Source organism: Cygnus olor, chromosome 8, assembly GCF_009769625.2.
Source record: "Cygnus olor isolate bCygOlo1 chromosome 8, bCygOlo1.pri.v2, whole genome shotgun sequence".
In the NCBI taxonomy this organism is placed as follows: domain Eukaryota; kingdom Metazoa; phylum Chordata; class Aves; order Anseriformes; family Anatidae; genus Cygnus; species Cygnus olor.
Genome location: NC_049176.1, coordinates 26,140,953 through 26,164,593, shown reverse-complemented (window position 1 = coordinate 26,164,593; position 23,641 = coordinate 26,140,953). Strand labels below are relative to the sequence as shown.

Genomic DNA, 23,641 nt, shown 5'->3' with positions numbered 1-23,641 from the left:
GTTACAGGCTTCAGGGTTTGTCTAGTAAATGGTAAAGGTCATGTAGTGTAACACCTTTCCGTGGGCAGGGACACACAAAAGATGAAAATCTGCGTTGAGATCATGCGCTGAGTATTCCCTGTGACACCTTCTGCAGTGGCTCCAGAGACATCCCTCAGGGTCCCTATTTATAGTGTAGCTGGTTTGAATGGATGTCTTTATAGTTGTATACATCATGTTCCAGTAATTTTCCATTGCAGTCGTAGTGCAACTTTTAAACAGAATTTTCCCCAGCATAAAGCGAACATCTTACTGTGTGTGTTTACTAGGAAGCAAATCTCATGGTTAATATGTTTGTATATTTATATTCTTGCCATTGATAGCAGGGAACCAGTCCTAGAAAGGGATTGGTAAATACTGTTGTCTCAGGAACTTGAATCCTTAATGCTCCCTTTGAATATGAATACAGCACGATACTTGATCGCTGTAGTTCTTCCCAAAGAGAACAGGAACGTTCTTCTTTCCATGATATTTTTCCCCACCTCTGGTAGAGGGCCAGCACCATTGCAAGGCTTCTTTTGTTGACATACTTACAGACATCCTTTTGCACTGTTATCCTTTGTCCTGCTAGTTGCAGATATTGTTTCCTTGATGTCTTTAACTTGCTCCTGCAGTGAATAACAACAAACACGGACACACTGCACAAAGACGATCAATATTATTTGCCAGGCATTTTAAAACTGTGCTTTTTTCATTATTGAAATGTTGTTTAGCAGCACTTGGGTGATGGTGATAAGTTGTTTCACATTCTCTTACCTTAACCGAGTAATAAATCACAAATTGCTGCTCTGTCATGGGATGTTTTCCAGAGATTAAGCAGTTACTCCATAAAAAACTGTTAATATAATCTCTCGGATTGCTATAAAAGTAATTTACATCAGTGTATTTTGGGAATTTGAGAGTGAGCAATCTATAGATGACATTGCAGAAGGTAAATATATATATATATATATATATATATATATCAAAAAATAACTTTGGTTCTTTTCTAATACTTTCTCCTCCTCACCTTTGTTTGCACAGGAGCATGGTCTGCTGCAGCTTCAAGAAGGAGCGTCATCATACAGCTTTAGGTCGGTGCTGTGTACCATGCTGTTGCTTTGCTATCATACTTTCATGACCTTTGTGTTAGGTAAGATTGTTTATAATAACTCTTGGATTTGATTAGTTCTTGTGGGAGACAAAGGGGAAAAAGATGATTTCAACACCTATTTGTTGGCAAAATATTTGTTCACACTCAGATGAAATATACATCATTTTGGGGTGATTTTACAGTAGTGATCGTAACCAGAGAGTATCTTAATCTTCAAGATGGAGGTTTGTGTAATGCATAACAAAGGAGAAAATGGGGGTAGCAAAAGAAGTCATGAGAATTAAATCTTTCTTCTCTAATCGGGTGTATTAACTGGGAAGCTGAAATTGTGGCTATAAGTGAGATGAGTTCCTGAATACTTTGTGTTTGTATATCGTCGGTCTTTTTTGAGAGTTGATAGCTTCTCACTGAAAGAATACACTTCCCAGTTATCTACTGTTAGACCTTTTTCAAAGTGTGTTTGTCTACTCATAAATGAGTTTTCAAGTCACTAAGCACAATATTGTTTGAATCTTCCTGCTTGCTGGCTTAGTGAAACTGTATTTATACCTAACTTAACAGACAGAGGAACTTCTGTATCAGCCAGATGAGGATGGCTAATCAGTACCTTGTCCTCCTGTTTTTTGTGTTTTTGTGTGTGTTTTTTCTTACTGTTTTTATTACTTGCATTATTATGTATTTTAGGGACAGGAAAAGGAAATGTTGAGGAGGCAGAAAGGCTACTTAAACCTTACTTGGCTCGCTATCCAAAGGTAAAATGAATCATAATTCAGATTGGTATGATTATTTAATGTTTCCCTGCCAAATAACAAAGATCTAGACTGTATGGTCAGCTTGAAAACTGTTAAAGAATACTTGTATTTTTATTATTATTTATTACAGGGAGCCATATTCCTGTTTTTTGCAGGCAGGATAGAAACACTGAAGGGTAATATTGATGCGGTAAGTAATCCACTTGCTCTTGGAAAAAATAAGCCTCAAAAGCTTCAGAAAAACTCCTACAGGAACAATGCTTCCATTTTGGTTAATGCTTCCTGTTTCTTTGGCCTGTATGTAATTTATAGCTCATGAATACAAGTAGGAATTTTGAAAACTATTTTGACCAGTTTGTTTCACCAGCTCATATCATTACACTTGATTTCTGGTGATAACCTAATCCACCACTATTAATGACACAGTTTTGTCATTGTCTTTCCTATCCTGAAGTGAGTTGTACCTTTAGAAACATCCCATGGTAATCATTTGCCTTAAGTCTGAACGGAGAGTCATACAAGACTTGCAAGAATTAGGGTGTTGCAGAATGCATGTCAAAGATATTCTGAGACACAGTATCAGCTGATGTGCAGTGCTGTAGCTCCCTTGAAGTCTTTGGAGTTATGACAAATGTCAGCTGAGCATCTGTCCTCTGACTTTAGTTTCCCAGTTTCCCTAGGGACATGCATTCATTTTGCGTGTACTTAGGACTGAACATAAAACTTCCAAGAATGGGGAGCTCTATTGCAAGGGTAAACTTGCTAACCCCAGGATGCCTGTGGAGCCAAGGATCTCTTATGTGAAGCCAGCAGACATGATCTTGGGGAATACTAGGCTGTTTTTAATTTGGAAACTGCAGGAGCTATGGAAGCAGATCATGAAGACCAAATGTCTATTACAGCTCTGGTGTACATGCATTTACATGTGATTAAGGCAGTGTTTGGAAATCTCTGTGTTCAGGCAGTTAATAGGTATGAAGAATGCTGCGAGGCTCAGCAGTACTGGAAGCAGTTTCATCACATGTGTTACTGGGAGCTCATGTGGTGCTTCACCTACAAGCGCCAGTGGAAGATGGCGTTCTTTTATGCAGATCTGCTAAGCAAAGAAAACACTTGGTCAAAGGTAAGTTAAGCAGAACAAGAAGGAAACATTTAGTGACAGGTGTAAGGCCCTGTATTATCTATTAACTTTTAATCAAGTAGAGTTGACTTTTTGTACCTTTGAGCTGGGTGAAAATTGTAAAACAAATCCTGGTCTGCTGTGGCTTTTTCAAAACAATGTGAGTTGTGAACATTCAAATCTGAACAGACTGTGGGCAAATGGAAACCTTTTGGGCCTCATTTGTAGATGAAGAACAGCCTGTTAAAGATGTTCTGCTGTGGATTAACTGGTTGTTTTGTCAACACATTGCAGTTAGTGGCAAGTTGTCATTTCTTTCTTAACATTATAAGCTCTTTTGGTGATGAGTGAGATTAGCCATGATGGTGCCTCTAGGATAATAAACGAAACTAGAAGAAGCACCTTGCCCTGTGCATCTGAAAATGAGAAGTTTTCAAGTCCAGAACCTTGGTAAATTTCCTCTCTCCCTCCACCTTCACCTGAATCATAGGGAAATCTGTCAGAAGGTTTTTAAGTCTGGTGGGTGGGTGGGTGGGGTTAACTGGTGTTCACCGGTTTGTTTCTCCTCAGTGTGATGACACTATGTGTATATTGAGGCATATCTCTGTTTTTTTTTCTACTACACATGTTGGTAGTTGCACATATTGGCCGAGTGCAACCAAAACTGACATAAGGTCCAAACAGCTGGATGAGAGCAGCTCTCACAGTGCTTCCAGTTGGATAAAATCTGGAGCAGGGATTTGTGCCCCTGGCTATTCCAGCAACACTCTCAGCCAGATGCATTGGTCTGAATAGCTCCCACAGGACTTTTGTTTAGTGGTGGACCACTACCCAACTAGAAGCTTTAATATCCTGAAATGCTGTAGGATTAATATTAATGTATGTTCTTTTAAACTGTGTGAAGAGTTCTTTAGTTTATTGCACGGGCCTTAAGGCAGCAAAGATGCTTCTTATCAATAGGTAACCTATAGTAAGTACAACATGATAGGAGAAAATATTAACTGCATGAACTAAGTAAATAATGGTCACATACATGGACTGTTACATTCTGCTACAAATAGATACTCAAAGCTTAAAATATTTTTCCTGAAAACTCCTGAAACTTACGGTTAATATAGACTCCTTAAAGCAGTCTTCGAGACTGCTCAAGAACTCACAACTGTCATTCTCTGCTGTTCCAAATATTGAAATGTCCTCTGCTGATTTGCTTTCCTTGGTTGCTGAATATATAATTGCTCACAAGTCCCTATGAAATCAGTACATTTCATAATCTGAAATAATGAAACCTTTTAAAAAACTGTTGTGCTTTTTCTAGAACTTAATATTTGAGATATGCTACCAAGTTGTGACTGGACACACAAACCATACGGTTTGTTTATTTTTTTTCTCCAAGTATAACCGTTTCATAAGGTTTCTAGTGTGTATTCATGAGAGAAATACAAAAATTTATTTCATACGAGCATGATATGTAGTTGTACACTTGTTCTTGGAATGTGAACATGAGCTGATAAAGAAAACAAAGGCATACAAGATTTTTAAAAAATTACCCTACTTTTGAAAATATTTATCTCCTGATTAAAATTTCTTAAGATTATTTCTATTTGTGAGCAAAAGCAGTAAGTTCTTCCTCTTTGTTGCTGTTTTATTCTTTAAGTCAATAATGGTGATGCTGTAAATTCATTTTTCTGTACAGATATTCTTGATTGCATTTGCAGGCTACCTATATTTATATGAAAGCTGCTTATCTCAGTATGTTTGGACCTGATGACTGCAGTCCTTTTGGAGACAACGAAGTTGAATTATTTAGGTAAAATTTGCTAACTCTGTTACAACAGTTTCATATCAAGTCACAGTATATATGGAAAAGAGGCAAAATTACTCATTGTGCAGTTTGGAAGATATGCACAAATAGCATTGGAATTGGTAAGAAACTGAAGAATGAAACATTACCCTTAGACTAAAGAAGACCCTGAATTCAGACAGCAGATTTCTACTGGCCTGGAAATACTTTAGAGACAGGTATTAGTTCTGTCAGCCATACAGTAGCTACTATAGTTGCATGTACCATTCACATTCTTTTTCAGTTGTTTCTTTTAATCAAAACAGCATGTAAGATCTGAAAGCCTTAATGGATTATGCTACAAGATAGATGCCTGTAACAGCTAATGGAGACAAAATCAGTACAATTTAATTTTTGGGCTTTGAGTCTGAGACCAATATTAAATAGTTATATGTGCAAGAAAATATTTGCATTATTGACCCAGTAATTTAATATATTTCTAATGATTAAGCTTAAAAAAGCCTAAATTTCGCTGTACCAAACAAAATTAATTACTTTGTTTTTCTGAGAATGTGTCTATAAAATTTTAGTATCACTTTTTAATGTGCTTAAAATATATTGATACTTCTCAGGCATTCCATATCTTATATAATTATTAAAAGCAGATTTCATTGGATTTGGGATCCATTGCAAAGGGAATCAGTTTGGTCTTTGGGAGAATGGGAGGAACACTGACAAAAGCCAAGCTTGCCTCTTTCTCAGTCTGTGAAGATGGGCCATTTATAAGTTAGGTGCCTCACCTAATTTATTCTTTTGGGTGGGGAAGAGTCCTTCTTTCTGCTGCTTGATTAAAGTGGAAGCTTAAAAGAGATATGTATGTCCTGCATAAAGACAGCTTTTGTGAATATGTATTGCTCTGCTTCCCTAGAGACAGCAATAGCTGGTGTGTAGCAGCTTTTTAATGTTCTCTCCACTTAGATTTTTTTTTTTTTAAAGTTTGAATATTGTTTTCCCAGAGGTTCATAGAGGAAAAATTCCTTACTTTTTTTTTTTAAAAAAAAAACTTTCAGGATTGTTCCCAGCTTGAAACTGAAAATCGCAGGGAAATCACTGCCTACAGAAAAGTTTGCCATTCGGAAAGCTCGACGATATCTTTCTTCAAACCCCGTTCCTTTACCTGTTCCACCTTTGGTAAGTCAGAAATATTCTGCCCCCCTGCCCCTCACCCATTACATTTTTTTTTAATTTATTGAAATAAAACCAAGATAATTAGAATACTATCTTTACGTGTTTCTAAGGTAAAACCTCTGCAAGAGACTGGAATGTTCCCAAAACAAAGCCAAATGAATGCAAGGAATGCTGTAAAACTGGGGCATGCAGCAGCCACAGGGAACTAAGCCAGTTGTTTGTGACACATAAATGTGTTGCATGTGTAACTCATTATTCTAACTATGGACTAGCATGCTCCTATCAGCTTTCTTTTAATTACCTTTTGAAGAACTTTGCCCTTGGTCTCTTCTGTCATGTGTCAATTACTAAGACTATTAAAAGAAGACTTTAAGGTACAAGAGAGCGGAAAAAATCAAGAAACCAATGCTAGAACTGGGGGCTCTGTGTAAGCAATTCCTTAATGTGCCCCTAAATGTTTGCAGTGTGGTGCTCTCCAAAGCACCTCAGGGGTGGTAGGATGAAACACGGCCAAGTTTCTTTAGCCATTCCAGAGAGCTGTTGTATACAGTTAATTTTTTTTTTTTGCCTGTAGTGCTGGCTAGTTCCCCATGGCCAGGTAAGATCAACTGCGTAAGGCACCCATTGCCTAGCACATGGTACACTTACGAAAATCTGTCTGGAAAGACCAAGTAAAAGAACATAAAAGATTTTGACTCCACAGGTTTGCCAAGTTCAGTGGCATTAACATTTGCAGTGCCTTGAGCTGTTTTATTTGAGAAACAGATGGATAATTAGTAAATACTCTTTAAGAAAATGCCTGAGCAAGGAGATCCTCTTGGAGACACCAGTGAGTAGTCATTTCTCAGCCCACCAGCTGGTTATGTGACACACTGCTGCTTGAACAAACATAGTCTCCTGCAGATAAGGTACAGCACAGCATGGGTATTCACTAGTGGCCGCTTTCAACCAAGTCATGAGTCTGAAATGAGAGGAAATGATGAGATTACTTTGATTTGCCTTTCAGGTTTCAGAGATTGTAGAGAATAAATAAATATACACACCTGGAGTTTGGTTGGGCTATTCTAATGGAGTTTTAACAAAACGGGTTTCTGTGCTAAAGGCTTTCCTTGGGGTGGTGGGGACACTGCAGTCTTTCTTTCTGCTGCAGTTGCATTTCTGAGGCAGCAGATGCCGCAGCTGAACAGTTGAAAGCACTCAGGATGTGGAATGGGTGCAGAATCCCATTTTAAGATTTTTCTTTTCAATGTGAAGGGACTTGCTGAGAGGAGAGAAGTCTTAAATATTTAGCCTAGAATAAATATAGTTTGAGTATTTCTGAATCTAAACCATGGTAATAAATCTATGCTAGATACAGTAAGTTCAACACCAGTTTTCAGTGTTGTACCATGGAAAGCAATGCTGAAACAACAGTGACCAGACTTAACATCATTTCATCTATTGTAGCCTGACATCTTGTTGTACAGTAGCTCCAGAAGTCAGTTATTCTGTACAGAAACTTTAAAGAAAAGCTCTAAATTATCATATTCAGCTTAGGTCATAAAAATAAAATAAAATAAACTTGTCATGAGGACCAGTGGGAAATACTACAGAAACTAACATCATTAGCTTTGTGATTGCTCTCGGCAGTTGCCACTTCAATACATTTGGTCTGGTGATGTACTCTAAGGGAGAACCCTAATAACAACCAGGAATTAAAACAATAGTTTTTAGTTAAAGGTACCCTAAGAACAGTTGAATTATGAAAGAAGTTACTGTTTGTGGGAATGTCAAACAAACCTGAAGAATTTAAGGGGTTTATGGTTCAGCTCTAGAATTCTGTTGGTTTGTTTGAAGCTTGGCTTAAAGGTTGGGGGTTTTGGTTCTGTTTGCTTTCTTGAGATTTCTTACTTTTCTCTGGAAGCAATATATTATAACTACTTACTATTATCACCGCCTTGGCTAGGCTAGAACTGAAAAGCAAGAGGAGATCTTAATAAAAGGATAGATAGTCATGTGCTGTTAAAGTTATGTTTGTCTGTTTTGTTAGTACTTGCCTTCATCTATAAGTGCGATTGTGCTGGCATTCTCTTCAAGCATCTTCCTTGGCATCAAGTGCAGTAAATGGCTCTTCAGTTGTTTTCCAGGACTAATTTGCTCTGAAAAACAATGTAACTAGTTTCCATTTGCAATGAAAATATGTTTTGATGAACTGAGTTTTTAGCTAAGAAATCTGTAACTTTTTCATCGTACAGAGATAATAAGTATTTGATAGCTGTGTTTATCCAGTACTGTAATTAACAATGTTGTCTTCTCTCCCTGACCTTAGGAAATGATGTATATCTGGAATGGCTATGCTGTAATTGGACAATGTCCCAACTTAACAGAAGGCATGTTAGAGACTTTAATTGAAGCAGAAGAAGCATTGGCAAGAAGTCCAGGTAATCAGTGATATCGTTTAAGCAGGTATTTTACAGCGCAATAGCTAAAGATACTATCTGTGAATAAAGAGAGACACTTGTTAGTAAAGTTAATCTGATCATAGGAGGAAGGTAGATTATGAAACCATAAACTGTTTGCACAGATAGGACTAATTTTCCTTGTTTATCATAGCAATAACTTACAATAGTAGCAAGCTATTTTCCGCCCACAGATGTGTAGTAGGAATAGTTTATGATATATATTAAGGACTGTTTATTTTGGTAGATCAAAATCAGCATATGAATTGACTTGATTACTTAGATCATGAAGCTTTGTTATCCTTAGATACCGTATTTCAGTTTTGAAGGATAAATAGGAATGGACGAGTATCAGTCTTCTGTTCTAAAAGTGCTGTCAACTTATGACATGACCTTGGAGTGATATTTGGAGTGTCCTTGGGGTGGACTTGAATGATATTTGTGTGTTGAAAACTGAGATATCAGGGATTGGCTTCCTTTGCACTATAAAGGACCATAAGAAAGGAGATAATATTGACCTGGAACAGGCTCTGCTACCACATCTTTTGTCAGTCTGTTAATTAGCCATCCATGAGAAAGTTGAATTGCCATTTATTTCTCGGCAATCTTCCCCAACTCTTACAGAAATGCAGCCAGTCTCTGCAATCACAAAGTCTCCCCTTACTAAATAGTTGATCTTACTATTACATACCACCTTCCTGCAAAAGTATCGATCCCATCTTGACAAAGGAATGTGGTTATGTCACTGCACTGCAGTCTTTTCTAGGACCTTCGTCTTCCTGTGCACATTGTTACACAAGTATTCTTCTAGAGTTGAAAGAGTTGCTTGGAAAAATGGCTAAAGCTGTCTCCTTTTTAATTATTTGAGAACAAACAAAAATATTTTCACTGAAGGTGACATCTTAGTAGAAGTCATTTGTCTGTTTCACCTTTTGTCACACATTTTGCTACTTTATTTTGGGTAAGTGAATTATTTTGCTATTGCTTTTTTTCTTAGTTGGTAAATAGTGAATAAGGCTGACGTTTTGCAGGGATTTGTGGAAGCTGATTCATGTTTGTAGAACACTCTGAGGACACACAATTGAAAAGTGCGATATATTTTTAAATGCACCAACAATACCACGTGACAGAGTTACACCAATAAGATGTAAATCTGTTAACAGAAATAACATCTCGAAATGCAAATCTGATATGCACAGTTGTGTCTAGGGTAGGTTCATAAATGTTTTGGATTTTTTTATGCAGTTGGGGGCAGTTTGTAGGCTGTATTATAAGTAGAGGAGATGTGTGCATATGAACATGTTCATGGAACAGATGTCCAAGAGAGATAACTGATCTGCTTTTTGTTTTTCTTATGAAATAACTCTTCTGAGGCCTTGAGACATCTGACCGGGCACATACTTAGTGTGTCACCTTTTGCCCTCTTTGGGCATTCCTTATAAGTTAGTGTAGTTAGTATAGTCTTTGGGCATCTTCCCTCAGTTTTGCTTTGGTGATGTATTGTATATAGATGTTTCTTTCGGATTTAGCAATACAAGTGACTGCAATTGGATCAAGACCTCCAAAAGGACCGTCCAAAGGGGAACAACTGTTCCATGTAGAATGCGTCCGCATTTTATCAGCTGGGGTGGCAGAGGAAGAACTAGGTAAAGGACTACAGTAGTAGACATAAGGTGAAATTCAATAGCTCAAGATGTGGTATCACACATTTTGCAGAAATTCCTATTAGCTAGTATTTTGTGATACAAGTTTGTCTGTGATAGCAGGAAACTGCACTGAATGAACTTAATGGATCATTCAGTTCCTTCTGTCCTGTGTTCCAGTAACGAGATTTTACTCACACCTACCTGTGCAAGTTTCCCCGCAGGGAGGAAAGTCTCCAGTGTTCTAAAGTTTTCTAAAATGTGCCATTTGCTTCATCTTGCAGCTACGGAATTGCTAGCAGATGACCAGTGTGTGATAAAACTGTTAAAGGGTTTATGCCTCAAGCATTTGGGCAAGATTGCAGAGGCAGAAGGCCATTTTAATTACATCTACTTAAAGTAAGTTGTCATACCTGGTGTGCAGGAGAACTCTTGAATTTCTCAGTAACTGTCAAGTAACTGCAATCTGAATGTAAATAGAAAGGGGAGGACTACAGTATCTCTAGTATTTATTTCACTTGTTTCGATATCACAATTTTGATTGCCATTATTGTTAGCTATGTAAGGAGGAAGAACTGCAATTCTGTACTTTTTACTAAGATATTTTTTCCTCTTTGGAGGCTATACATGCATAAAATTTTTGAGATACTGCTGCTATTTTCCCTCTTTTCCTCTCACCAGTCATGAAGAAGCCATGCTCAAAGAACCAAATGCAGTCTGCAGAGACAGATGGCAGCACAATTGTACTTGGAACTTCTATACATCGTGCAGTGAATGGCATCTCTTCTTCTCAGTTCACACAGACAGAGCTCATTTTATTCTCACCTTTTCTAATAATTCCCTTATAATAAAGGGAATATTTTTTAAATCCCAAGATATAACATATTGTATAGGATAGTTATGTAAAGTACACTTTTAATAACCCAGAAGGTAGCTTTGGGTAGAGAACACAACAAGTGTTGTAATGAAGATTGATTGCTCTTTCTGATCTTAGCTAATCTCCTATTTATTTGTGTTTGGAGCTCTTAAATGAAGGAAATAATATATCATTTCAAGATATTGAGGCTATTTCTTTTCCAATGCAGTGAGAAGAAGATAAAATATGACCATTATCTAATTCCAAATGCTTTGTTGGAGCTGGCCTTACTGTACCTGGACCAGGATAGAAGAGAAGAAGCAATAAAACTACTGGAAAGAGCAAAGTAAGCAATTGAAAAGTCTTTGCTGATGGGTCAGTATGTTATTTTACTGATGGGTAGGAAGCAGACACATTAATACTACAGAAACTCATTGTTTCCTTTATTCAGCAGAAGCAGACATGCCCTAGTTTTGGCTGGGCCCTTTTCAGGTAGTAGACACTATCTGATTGTTCAGTCTGTGAGTTACCAATCCATTCTGATAAGAGCAAAAATAATTTTAAAGATCTTAATATGAATGTCAAGGGCTTCCATAAGGAATAATCCATGTGTAACTAAATGTAATTATTTTTGTAGTCTATTTATTTATCCATAGAAGATGTATTAAATGAAATCAAAGCTCTGTGTTAGGGCTGAAATAATATTACTCAGATTGATGGCTAGCAGTGCTGTTTTTTTTTCCTTGATGAAATACATTGAAGATGATGTTTCAGTTTTCATTTATCTTTGTGTTCTTTCGTCTGCATCTGAAAGACAGCTGAAACACCTGCCATTGCTATTTTTGTTGTGATTGATGTTTCTATCCAAGTAGGTTTATCAGGAATAGTTGGACTGGATCATGTATGTTCATTATTATAAAATCAACAAAATAGAATTTTGACTCTGTCCCAGTCTTTGCTTCTCTGCTGGGCCAAGATTTCTATTGGGGGGAAGAAAAAGAAAAGAAAAAAAAAAAAAAAGGCAGTCCAAACCAAGCAACCCTCATCTCCCTCAGGCATCCTGCCGCAGGGCAGTTCACCTCTCTGCCTGGATGCTGAATGAGGCCAGATGTTGCACGTTTCCAAGTGCACAGAATCACACCGGCCGCTGCTGCAGGTGTGTTGCTACAAAACTGATCTCTGGCCCCAACTTTCAAAGAAGTCGCAGAGAGTTCTTCTGTTGCGCTTTTGTCCAAGTCAGTCCAACATGTAAGAGTGGTGAATCAGTCTGCTGAAGATGATGCCAAAAGCCTGTCAACATAAAAATTAAAATATTGCAGCTCTTAATCTCCTGTGCTCATGAGCCTGATTCTCTGTGGGCTCATGGAAGTTATTAGGAATAGCAAAAATTGCATTAGCAAAATGCAATGGAAATTGTTTCAGTCAATTTCACATTCCTCAAAGCACGCCTTGCCTCAAATCCTCAGTTTCTTTGCTCAAATCTTAAAAAGAAGCCTAGAAATTACTGCTTCAGAGCTTCTCACTCTGTCTGGTACAGCTGTCAGTCCCTGCTCAGCCTTCCCACCTCTCACCTGGCAGCTTGTGTGGCTCAGGTCCCCTCAAGGGAAGATGTTGGCTTAAAGAAGGGCACAGCAGATAGCAGCTCTTAAAAATCTCTTGTTACCCAGTGTTTGAAAGGCTAATACTCGGGCTTGTTATGCTCGAAACACTCATGGAAACGTGGAGAGAAAAAAAAAGGGTGTCTGTCTTATTTCAGTCGGTCACTAAAAACTTCAACCTTTAAGTTACCACCTGTAACATTATATACACTCGATCAGAATGCACAGGTTTTATAAGCCTTCAGCTAAAAATGCTGAGTGTCTTTTCAGCCACTAGGGGGAGAACGCATTGTCTGTGGTGGATTTCAGGATTGCAAAATTATGCTTGCTGTTGGCAGGAGTGGAGATGAGTGCTCTGCTTGTGCATGATGCTTGATTTACTTGACCTAAATCCACGTACTGCTGCTGGCTTGAATGTTTCAACTCTAGGAGAAAGAGTGGAATGAGATAATAAACAGTTTTGGCTTGGTCATGCATGGAAATATTTCTATTTGTATTACCATAAGCAATAAGCAAGAATGTCAGCCTGCTGATGAGAAATACAAGAGGCATTTTTTAATGTCTGCATGACAAAATCTACTTAGTTTTCAGCAAAATCTCCAAAGCGTTTCAGATCAGCATGCAGCACAACCCATTCACTTCGACGTCTCAGTCAGCCTCTTGAGTGCTGCGTACATAAAATTGTAAGCTGGTGTAGGATGGGTGAGGAGTCCTTTGTTTTCGCAGAGACTGCCACTGCCACAGTGGGAGATGCTTGCCTCCATGATTGATTTGAATTATGAATTCTGAGCTGAAATGCTTTTAAAGTATACAGACTGCTTAATACTTGATGTAACGTTTCTGTAAAGGTGACAGTATCTGCTGAAAGAATATTAGATGGTCTAATCTTCATTGGTGTCTAGATTCTGTTTCCATTCTTCAGGAGTTGAAATGTTAGTTCCGAGTAAGGTCTGCATTTTCCCTGTGGTCCTGGGAACAGCAGATACCACCTCTGTTGCTTTGGAGGTCTTGGAAGTCTTAGCTTCTTTTCTCCTGGATGTTATTTCTATTATGTTTCTTAAATTGTTTTACTGTGATTTGGCAAGTAGCTTGTAGACAACTACAGGTATCCAGAATAAACTGTACCACTGAAACATACATCTTTCTTTTTACCGTTGTACCAAATGTAGGCAATTTAAAACTTCATCTTTGAGTTATGAATTTATTCAGCTTTTTAATAATCTGGAAATGCAATGTTCATTGTACATTGCCTAGCAGTTATCAGCGGTTGTCGGTCTCATTCCTGTCCTTACCATACCTAGCAAAGGTTTGTATCGCTGCTGCAAAATGTTTAAATCCTTGCTGTTAGCACACATTCCTCATCTTAGTAAAATGAGGAAAAAAATCATGAAAATAGGTGTTCAAATTCATCAGTCATACTTTGGGAGTGAAAAAACCACCTAATTTCTGAATGTAAACTAAGTGGATGTTATGGATATTTAATATGGACTCAATATTTTGATTGAGTGGAACAGATTCAATTTCTTATTAAGCTATATTTTTCTGGTAATTGCCAGACAGTAGAACTACAAATAAAGAACAAAGAGCTACATTGTTTGGCCAGAAACACATGCCTTGTATTTTACAGTAGGCAACAAAGGAGCTTGTGAAGAAAAGGCTTTTTGCTGTCTACAGTTGTTTTACTTAGAACAATAATATAAAGATAACTTGAAAATATTTAAATATATATATATATATTCATCAGAGTGGATCTGCTTTTGTTTTAGACATAACTACAAGAATTACTCCATGGAAACGAGAACACATTTCAGAATTCAAGCTGCCCTGCATCAAGCCAAATCCTCCCCAGAAAATGGAATGCACTCTGGAGCCTCGGCAGTGTCGTAACTTTTTCTTCTTTGATGTGCTGTTTGTTGCAAACTTTGGTGCAGACAATTACTGACACTTTAGAATTATTTTTCCTTCTCTTTCAAGTCACTGAGAAACCAAATCATTTAAAATTTTAAAGGTGATGCATAAAACATTAATCCAATGTGATAACATGGCAAAAAAAACCCCTCAAACCAACTATAACCCATAAAAATATTGTTTTTTCAGCGGTGGCTTTTTGAATACTTACATCTGTGTAGTTCTCTTTTCAATCATGTGCCTTTTCTTTCTTGTATTCACAACATCTGCTAAGCAAGATAGAACGTAAAGTGGAACAACTGGAAAAAAAAAGCAACACTAAACTTTTCATGGTTCACGGATTTAATCAGAGTGAGCTTTAAACGTTCATTTGAATTCATACTGCTAGCAGTTGAGAAGGAAGCTTCTCTTTTTCCAAGTCTCTACTTGAAATGATGTGAGAAAATCTCAGTGCACAAGAAACACAGCAGGGAGGAGCTCTCAATCCTGGGCATTTTCAATTGTGCATAGAATGTCTCTTTACTAGCTTTTAGTAGTTGCTTTTTTGCTGCTGTAAGAAACTTGCTGGTGAAGAAAATGTTCTCCCTTATGCAAGTATCTTGACATTTTCTTTAATCTTGTCTTCGTGTCAAGTCTGCTGCTTGTAGTGCCTGAATGATTTACCAAGGATTTTGGGGGGGGGGGGAAAGGTGGTAGCAGTATAAAACTGCATCTCTTCTTTGACAAGTTTAAAAATGGGAGGACCTTAGGAAACAGCTCTGCCGTCAGAACAAATATGATTTGAAGTTTATATCGTATTCAAAGCACAAGTCCTTGAAGGTCACTTAAGAAACAGCAATATTCCACTGGCTGCACAGCCATACAGAGTTACTGTGACAGTCAGTTTCTTCTTAAAATGATTGTTCTTAGAGATGTCCTACTTGAGATGTCCATGTTTAAAGAGACCATATGGCAATGTTTCCTGTGTTGAGAAGCTTGGGTTGGAGCAGAAGCAGGCTCTTTTGGCAGGGTGCTCTGCCATTTACAAAGGAGATCTTTTTTCTTTTTGCTCTTTATTATATTTTTGGAGAACCTGTGAGGAAGTAGGGCATTGAGAATAGAGCGACGGGCTAGCTCTTCTTTCCATTGCTGTCTGCCATATAATTGCGGCTTTTCTGCAAAACTCGTGAAGTCACGTAAAACAAATTTGCACTGTACTTACTGTTCTCCAGGCTAGCTATTTGCTTGTACACCTGTGTTTTTTGAGGGCACAGTTCTACCTCCCTTTTGAAGGAGATTCTTCCCCATGAGCTGTTCTGGTATGTGGCAATGGGAGGTCTTCTGACAGCCCTTTTTCTCCAATGGAGATGCTTGTCAGGAAGATTCATATATAAGTACCTCACAGTGAATATGCCTTCTGAAGTGATTGTTCCCAGCAGAAGAGAAAATTGTCAGTTTGTAGCTCTGCTTTTACCTCCTCTAAAGAAATGACATTGTTTTATAATGCAAATTAATATGCAAGGAGACAGAACCACCTGTTCCTCAACAGTGAGAACTTGCATTGTATTAAAAATAGACACCCTTTATAAAAGTCTTCCCAAGTTAAAATTATAGGTGAAGAATGCATTTTTTAAAGTGACTTTCTCAGATAAATTCTCAATTCAGATACAATTCAGTACGAACAGTTATGCTATTTACATATTGCACATCAAAACTTAAGTGTAAAAATTCAGTCATTCTTTGTATAGAATAAAAAAGATTCTTGTTCTATTTCATGCATATAACGCCTCTTCTTCCAGTTGTGTCCTTTTCAAACATTTTGGCAGTCTTAGCATCTTTTGAGCAAGCAATGCCATGAAAATTAGCATAATTTGTACTTTGCACAAAGTGAACAATCCTTGTGACTGTAGATTCATCTCAAGGCCACGGAAATGCTCTTTGAAACTTCACCCACAACTGAGTTGTGCCTGTGCTCTTAGATGCGTTGCACAAAGGCCGTATTGTGCAACATGCAGTCAACTTCCCTGGTTCTTTGCAGCAATGAAAATCCAGAGATTTTCATAGTCACCTTTGGTCGAACATAAACACCCATCGTATTGTACACATAATCTCCAGCTTCAGTTGGGGACCTTGTAGTTGGTCATTACCAAGTAGTCTGTCCTTTCACTCTGACATTTTCGCTTCCAACCAGGAGGAAACATCACCTTCCTCATGCAGCAAGGTCTTACGGATTGTACTATTCTGAACTCACTAAAGGAGAATAAAACCTTGCTTGCTAAAGGATGCATGGAGGATCTGGTATGTTACCACTGTATGTCAGACTTGATTTTAGATACGTTACATTTTGAATTGCCTGCTTTTACCCTTTGTTCGTGAGTATACTTCATTTTGTTTCTTTTCTGTGGCTAGTGATCAGAAACTCAGTGGTGTCAGTGTGGGCTGCAGCTAATATATCGATATCTGGAACATCTGTAATGGGACTGTCTTTCAGGCTGGAGAACCTTTCCATTGCTTCTACTGAAGCTGTTGCATTCCTCCTGAAGGAGCCCTCTAGAATGGTAAATTGCTTTAAGTACAATGAATTAGGGAAAGCACAATTGGTGTGAGAAGTTCTCAAGCAGCTTTAGAATTCAGTGTATTCACCTACAAGAAAATAGTGGATACCTAATGGAATCACAGATCAAGGATTTTCACCATGGCCTAAGATTTAGGAAACATTAGGTACTGCTTCAGATGGATATAGTCAACGCCTCATTTGCGGAAGAAGCAGTTCCTTCTGCTTTCAAATACTGCATAGCCTGACTGATGTTCAAGAAACCCTCTCTATGTAATAAGCTTTAGCCAACAAGTGCTGGTATCAGCTCTCAATTCTCAGCAAAGCCAGAGAAGTTAACCAAACGAAAACTACTAACTCATGTAGCAGAAAGTAGTGTTCTGCACTTAGTAGGACTTTTATCATAAAACTTACATACCGTATTTTTTTTTTAATATATTTTATTTAGTAGCACTGATAAGTGGTTTCCTGTCAGTAGCCAAGGAGAAATTCATATTTGGTCTCCTGGATGTCTGCAGCAATTGCCGTGGTTCGCCTTGTGCTATCAGCGTCTTCTGAATGTGGTAGTGGCAAGGGAGGGAAAAGCAGTAAAATGAAGGTAACTGTCATCATTAGATCTGATACGTGGAGTCATGCATATGTGCTCTCTCATTGAACCGAAGGGAGGATATGGGTTAAAAAGCTAGCAGCAAGCAGCTTATACTGAGGTCTAACAAAGTCTAACTGTACATGAACAGCTCCTAAAATAACATGAGATGAGATAACCTGTTGGATAAAGAACAGTGGGGTGAAGCCGAACCTGGTTATAGGTTTTCTTGATGACAGAGAAGTGTTTGATGAATTCACAAACGTGATACAACTACTGCTATTTAGAAATACTCATTCATGGTTGCTCAACTAAAGCACAGGAGCACACTTTATTACTGATACGCAGTCCTATTATGACCTACAATTAATGCATTCTGTCATGGGTGGTTAGTTTAAAGCCTGCCCCATTCTAGCGCTGCCCTCATTTACACCGCAGTGATAGAGCGTTCAAAACTTTGCTTTGGAAATTTTGCCTTTTATAAAATATAGCAGCATAGAACAGGATCATATCAAACATTTCCTCCCATTTCACACTGGTTTTGGCATTAAATTCTATATTAAGTTCAGTGCCTTAGTACTCCAGTTGATCTGTGGCCTGGGTCAAAGATAGCTAAAAGATCCTGGGGTGATAGATTTGACAGCTTGCATATCTCGGGCCCAACAGCAGCATCTGCAGTAAAATAATGGTTCTGTTTGTGAAACAAGGCTTTCCTAGAGGTCAGCCCAGAATGCAAAAGGCACTCTCAAGAGCTTAAATACAGCGCTCTCAGCCTCCTGTTCCACCTGCAAGATGTGTTTCTTTGCCTTCCCTAGCATAAAAACACAGTTGCAATGTGCATGTATATGAAATGACCAAAACAATGCGTTCCACAGTTCCCCCTCTGGGAGGAAGAGAAGAAGATAAAGAGGTGAGTCATGTTGTTTACTGCTGTACAGGAAAACGGTTAATGGTTGGAAACGTCACTGATGAACAAGATCAGAAAACCTGAACAGACTAGAAATGAACTTGCTTCTTTTCTCATTATGTTCTGCAAATACCCTTTTGTGATAGATAACATGCAGAGTGTGTATTGGCAAGTATTATAATGGAATGATTTGTCATTATAAAATATTTTTAAAAGATACTCTCCAGATTTGCTTCAGGTGCTTTAAAAAAAAAAAAGACAAATACTTTAAGTCCAATCCTTGTCTCAAAGATTTATGAAAAGCAAGAGAACTAATAAATATCTGCATTGCACTGTGGTAAAATTCTGCATGGTGTTTGCTCCAAATCCAACATTTTTGTAGGACCAGGCTTTGTTCCATTGTTTTCTGTGTTTTGTTGTGTTTTTTTTTTTTTTTAATCTCTGGACCTACTTTCTTTCATTGCTGGCTGAACACAAGCAAAATGTTTATTTAGAATTACGTATTGTGTTGAATTCCACTTGCTTTCACTCTCCTTGACTACATTACAGAAAGAATACAAACCAAAGCAGTCACAAACCACCCAGCACACTGGCTTCTAAAATTCAAAAAAAAAAAGAAGAGGGAAAAAAATCATTTATCTCATGCTAGTCAAGTACTGTAACAACATTTTCAGGTCTGTGGCTGAAAAGTAACATCTCTTTTTTTATATCTTTTACATAAGACAGTTTCTTACCAATTCATCCAAATAGTAATCAGACTCAAAAAGGGGCCATAATATTCAGCTATTTTAAAGGAAACAGCTATTCAAATGTTGTGTTCACATTCTGTACTTGTGAGAGAGCCAGTGATAGTTAAAGATTATGACTTCCCTCTAAATAAGTCATCTAGGCTCTGTCTTTCTGACTTTCGTTAAAATAAGTGAGGTGACTACAAACATGCTGATTTGGATATCATAGCTACTGACTTGTTTCAATACCTATCAGAAATGGTTCTTAAACTTCTGTGCAGGCTTGCTGCTGGAATATAGGTGGTAGGGGGCTCCTGGATTAAGGCACGTTAACGAAAACGTAGTTTTGGCTGTTTGGAGTCCGTTGTTCCACTTGTCTGTGCCTGCCAGTGGTTGCGTGCCAATGTTTCGTGGACTCTGCTTTCTGCAAAGGGCCAGTGCAAGAAGCCAGTAAATGCAGTCTCTGATCCCAATAATATGGTATGAAGGTTGTTTGCATTAGCAAGGGAGAGTGTGGAGGGTGTGCAGAGCCCCAACATGTACGTGTGCTTCAGAGCATGAGTTTGTTATTTGATCAAGTGCTTGCTAACAAAAAGTCCAGTTTTGGTGGTGTGGGCCTGAGATGGATGATCACAGACCACAGGTCTCCTTGTGGCATCAAGGTTGCGTTCATCCTGGAAGCCAACAGGGAAATAACCCAGGCTGTCCATCTGCCTTCATATGAATTTTGCTTTTGTGAACCCTTTTTCATGGAAGAACTCACTGATCTCATGTTATCCCTACCCAAAATGTCCAGAAATGGACAGGGCAGTTAGCAGAAGTGAAGGAGAAAGACAGGTGCAACTGTTAGGTCTAGTAAGGACTTGGATTTGGATTTTTTAAACAGCAAGCAAACAAAAAACCAGGCAGACTGAGTTCTGTGGGATTCAGACTAGTAGTCTCTGATTTGACTTTGCTCACTCACTTCTCAGTTCTTTCACAGAAGAAACGTGCAGAATCTCCTGTTATTTTGCTCTTTCTCCCAGGTCATTTCAAGCAAGATGAGCAGTGCGTGCGTCCTGGACACAAGTAGGTCCGTCAGGACTTCAGGTCCTCTGCTGAGGCAGGTAACTTGGATCTGAGCCTTTTATCTGTCGAGAAAAAGAAGATAAGTAGAAGCTGCAGTTTTCTGGATATTTTTCACCTCTCACTGTTCCTCTTACCCAGCCACACGTAGGGTGTGTGGAGGTAAGGAATGACTTAGCACACCAGGGCTGTATTCAATGCTTGTCCGCAGTGCTGGAGCCACAGGAGCCGTGCTTGGTTTTGATGGTGCCGTAGGCGCAATTCTAGGATGAGCTGGTGTTCTGTGTGTGAATGCGGTGCTTTTCCTGCTCATTTGGTAAAGGTGGTGCTGTGACATGTCTAAAGAGTGCCTCTGCTGGTGCCGTGCAAAAATAGAAAATAGGACCAGAATCTCCAACATTCAGCAAAGGTCAGTAGGTGAAGCAGTGATGACTGTAGAAGATGCAACATATGGGTTGTGTTCGATGTCATCTTCCATCAGGTACCCAGTACTGCTCTCATCACTCCTGAGGTTACACAGCCTCCGTTTGGCAGCTGCAAACTCTTTTTAGAAGCAACCAGCAAGGCCAGCTGCAGTTTTGGTATTTGATCTGGCCTCCATTTTTAAGGCTTCCAGTTACCTGGGAAGCCTTGGGTACGGTTTCTGTTCCATGATGCCAGGCTCATCACTGATGCAAATAATTCTTGGTTTTTCTAAGGAGCAGCAGGAAGCCCACCTGTAATGCCTTTGCTATTACTGAAAGTTTGTGATCTGTGACATACATACATAATATATTCTTAAAAATATGTGTATGCATGCTCACACATGCTCTTGATTAGACAGGCAGCCACCACCAAGGGGTCTGTGCAGAGGGGTAGGAAAAAGATGCTACAAAGGTGAGAGTCTGTCTGTCTGCAGTGAGGACCCTGGCAAATGTGTGGCTAGTGAGCAAGAGCAGGGCCTGTGTCCAGAACGAAATACACGGTGTAGGCAGGCAGAGAGCACTTAGTATGTGCTGTGGATTGAGCAGAAACTGTTGTGTGCCGAGTTGTTGTTGGAATGCTTTCATTTAAAATAAAGACAAACACTCTCTTGGGTTTGGTGCTGCGAAGAATAGGTTTTTGAAGTTATTTCTACTTTTTTGTGTTTTTTTTTTTTGGTTGTTGTTTGTTTGTTTGTTTTCAGCTGCAGACAGAGAAAGTTTGGGGGCTTTTTGGTTGGTTGTAGCATGGTTGGTACCCTCTTGCTGAGTGACTTACATTCCTTTCTGCTGCTAGAAACACAGGCAGGCATTTTCACTAGTATTTTTTTCATTATATAGATGCCTTTCTGCAGCTTTTACTTAGCTGTGTATGTACCGAGTGGATATTGTAATGAACCAGGTGGCAGCATGCAAATATAGTTACTCCTGCTTAAATCAAAAGGATGCTTTTGTGGGTTATGTTTGGACCATTCCTTTTATCAAAAGGCTTTACATTTCATACCAAGAATTCCAAAGCCTTGAACTCTTATCCCAGAACATATTTAAATGCAAGATAATCTGCAAAGGATGGTTAGCATAAATTATATTCTTCAAAGTGAAATTCTATATAATAGAAAAGTTAAAGCTTTGAAGCTTATTTTTATTCTGGGTATTAAGGAGTGTTCTTCTGGACAGATTTTGTTCATGTTTTTTATAGGTTATCAACTAGTGCGTATGTTTTTAGTACAAAACCGGTGTTTGTAATAAACTGTATTTCCAGTTGACTAGCATCCCCTTTGTAAGTCCCTTTTAATCCAGGATTTAACTGATCAGAGGCCTTGTATGTGTTTGGTTTCAGCCGTCTCGTTTTTTTATTTAACTGCCAGTCCGACACAGAAGTACTTTCATCTTTACCACGATTACACAAGGACAGGAAATGTCGAAGTCTTGAAACTGTGGCAACTTAAGTTCAGGTATTTCATAATGCTTTAGGCTGGAAGCGCACACTTTTACCACTGCAAAGAGAGGCCTGTCAGCTTTCCAAACACATAATTGCTTTCAGCCCTGTGAAGCTGCAAGGTAGTAGGAACTTTGAAAATTTTATGTGGTTAGCCCCTTTCCACAACTCCACCTCTTCACCAAGAAATTCTCTGCACCTTTTTTTTGTTTCGGTACAAACTTTGTTTGTCTCTCTGATTTACATAACGAACTGGAAGAAGGTACTCAATATTATTGTCTTTAAACATAAAATGATTTAAATGATAATTCCAGTAGCATGCAAGAACTTTTAAGCATAAAGGGCTTTATGAAATTGAGTACCTTTTGCTTCAGATTTGTGGGGATTTTGTTTTCTTCTGTTGTATGAGACAAAATACATTTCCTACTGTAAGCTGCAAATATAGCCTGATGATTTCCCTGCTGTGCATGCACCTCAGATGGTGGCCATGCCCTTTATCCCCACCTGCTCTATCTCTGGCACTTCTGTGGCAGCTTATGGTCCTTGAATGGGACTGCAGGTCGCTGTGAGGCTGCGGTGTCTGGCAATGATGACAGGTACACGGGTTTCCCAAGTCCGTGTCTCTTGCATTGTTGCCTGAGATGGCAGAGGCTTGACCTTGATGATGCACGCAGGTATTCCTGGGGCTGCGCCAGGGTTGTTCTGCCAGTTACTGTTCTAAAGTATGGCCACTTTTCACTGCAGTGCATACCTCCAGTAGGGTGCTTTAAAGCAACATTTTTCTAGTTCACCTGATGCAACTACAGTCTTGATTACTTGCACACAGGCTAGAAGAGTATTTTTTTTTTTTCTTGACATTGTTTTGCAAACATTTAACTTTGGGCCTGTCCACCTTGAAACATGCAGCACTGTCAGAGGAATGGCTGCAGGCAAACAGGGCCAGAAGAGCAAGAGCCAGCCCTTGCCACATGTAGGGCTGCAGCAGACTCTGCATAGGAAGCAGCGGTGCTGCAAACAAACTGTCTAATATGTTTGAAGTTCAAGTAATTTATTGGACACCTCTGAGACAGGAGGCAAATATTAATTCCACCATCTGTAAGATGAGGATGAGACAGATCTGGTTTCATAACTGTAGCTAAAATTCAATTTACATGTTATTTTTGCGTTGAATTCAGATAAATTACTTTGAATTAGAAATCATCCAGAACAGCATTGCACCTAAAAACTTGAAAAAAATCACTTGATTTATTTGTTATATTTACACGTTTGTTTTTAAGCTAAAATTTGATTATTTTTTTTTTTGGAATGTTCTTCTGTAATCAAGTCTAGTTTTAGCCCTTCACACCTTTTCGTTATTTAACAAGCATTTTAATAAAAGTAATTTTTTCCCTTAGCCCAGTAAGTATATCAGTGTTAAAAATTCAACTGTACAAAGTGCCTAAAAAAGCATTCAGGTCAGTAACCAGTCAATATTTCTTTCAAATCTTCCTTAATCAAGTCTAGTAATA

General features: G+C 38.5%; 1 protein-coding gene across 2 annotated transcripts in view; it reads left to right on the top strand.

Annotated features, from left to right (window-relative positions):
• TTC39A (tetratricopeptide repeat domain 39A) overlaps positions 1 to 16,163 on the top strand; it is a 46,314-nt gene extending 30,151 nt beyond the window's left edge. For both annotated transcript variants that reach the window (XM_040565041.1, XM_040565040.1), the window contains exons 9-18: positions 1,063 to 1,171; positions 1,817 to 1,884; positions 2,015 to 2,074; positions 2,846 to 3,007; positions 4,720 to 4,811; positions 5,855 to 5,975; positions 8,281 to 8,392; positions 10,338 to 10,452; positions 11,139 to 11,255; positions 14,274 to 16,163. In XM_040565041.1, the coding sequence (XP_040420975.1) occupies positions 1,063 to 1,171; positions 1,817 to 1,884; positions 2,015 to 2,074; positions 2,846 to 3,007; positions 4,720 to 4,811; positions 5,855 to 5,975; positions 8,281 to 8,392; positions 10,338 to 10,452; positions 11,139 to 11,255; positions 14,274 to 14,394 (1,077 nt within the window). In that variant the 3' untranslated portion in view covers positions 14,395 to 16,163. The remainder of the gene's footprint in view (positions 1 to 1,062; positions 1,172 to 1,816; positions 1,885 to 2,014; positions 2,075 to 2,845; positions 3,008 to 4,719; positions 4,812 to 5,854; positions 5,976 to 8,280; positions 8,393 to 10,337; positions 10,453 to 11,138; positions 11,256 to 14,273) is intronic.
• The last annotated feature ends 7,478 nt before the right edge of the window (positions 16,164 to 23,641 follow it).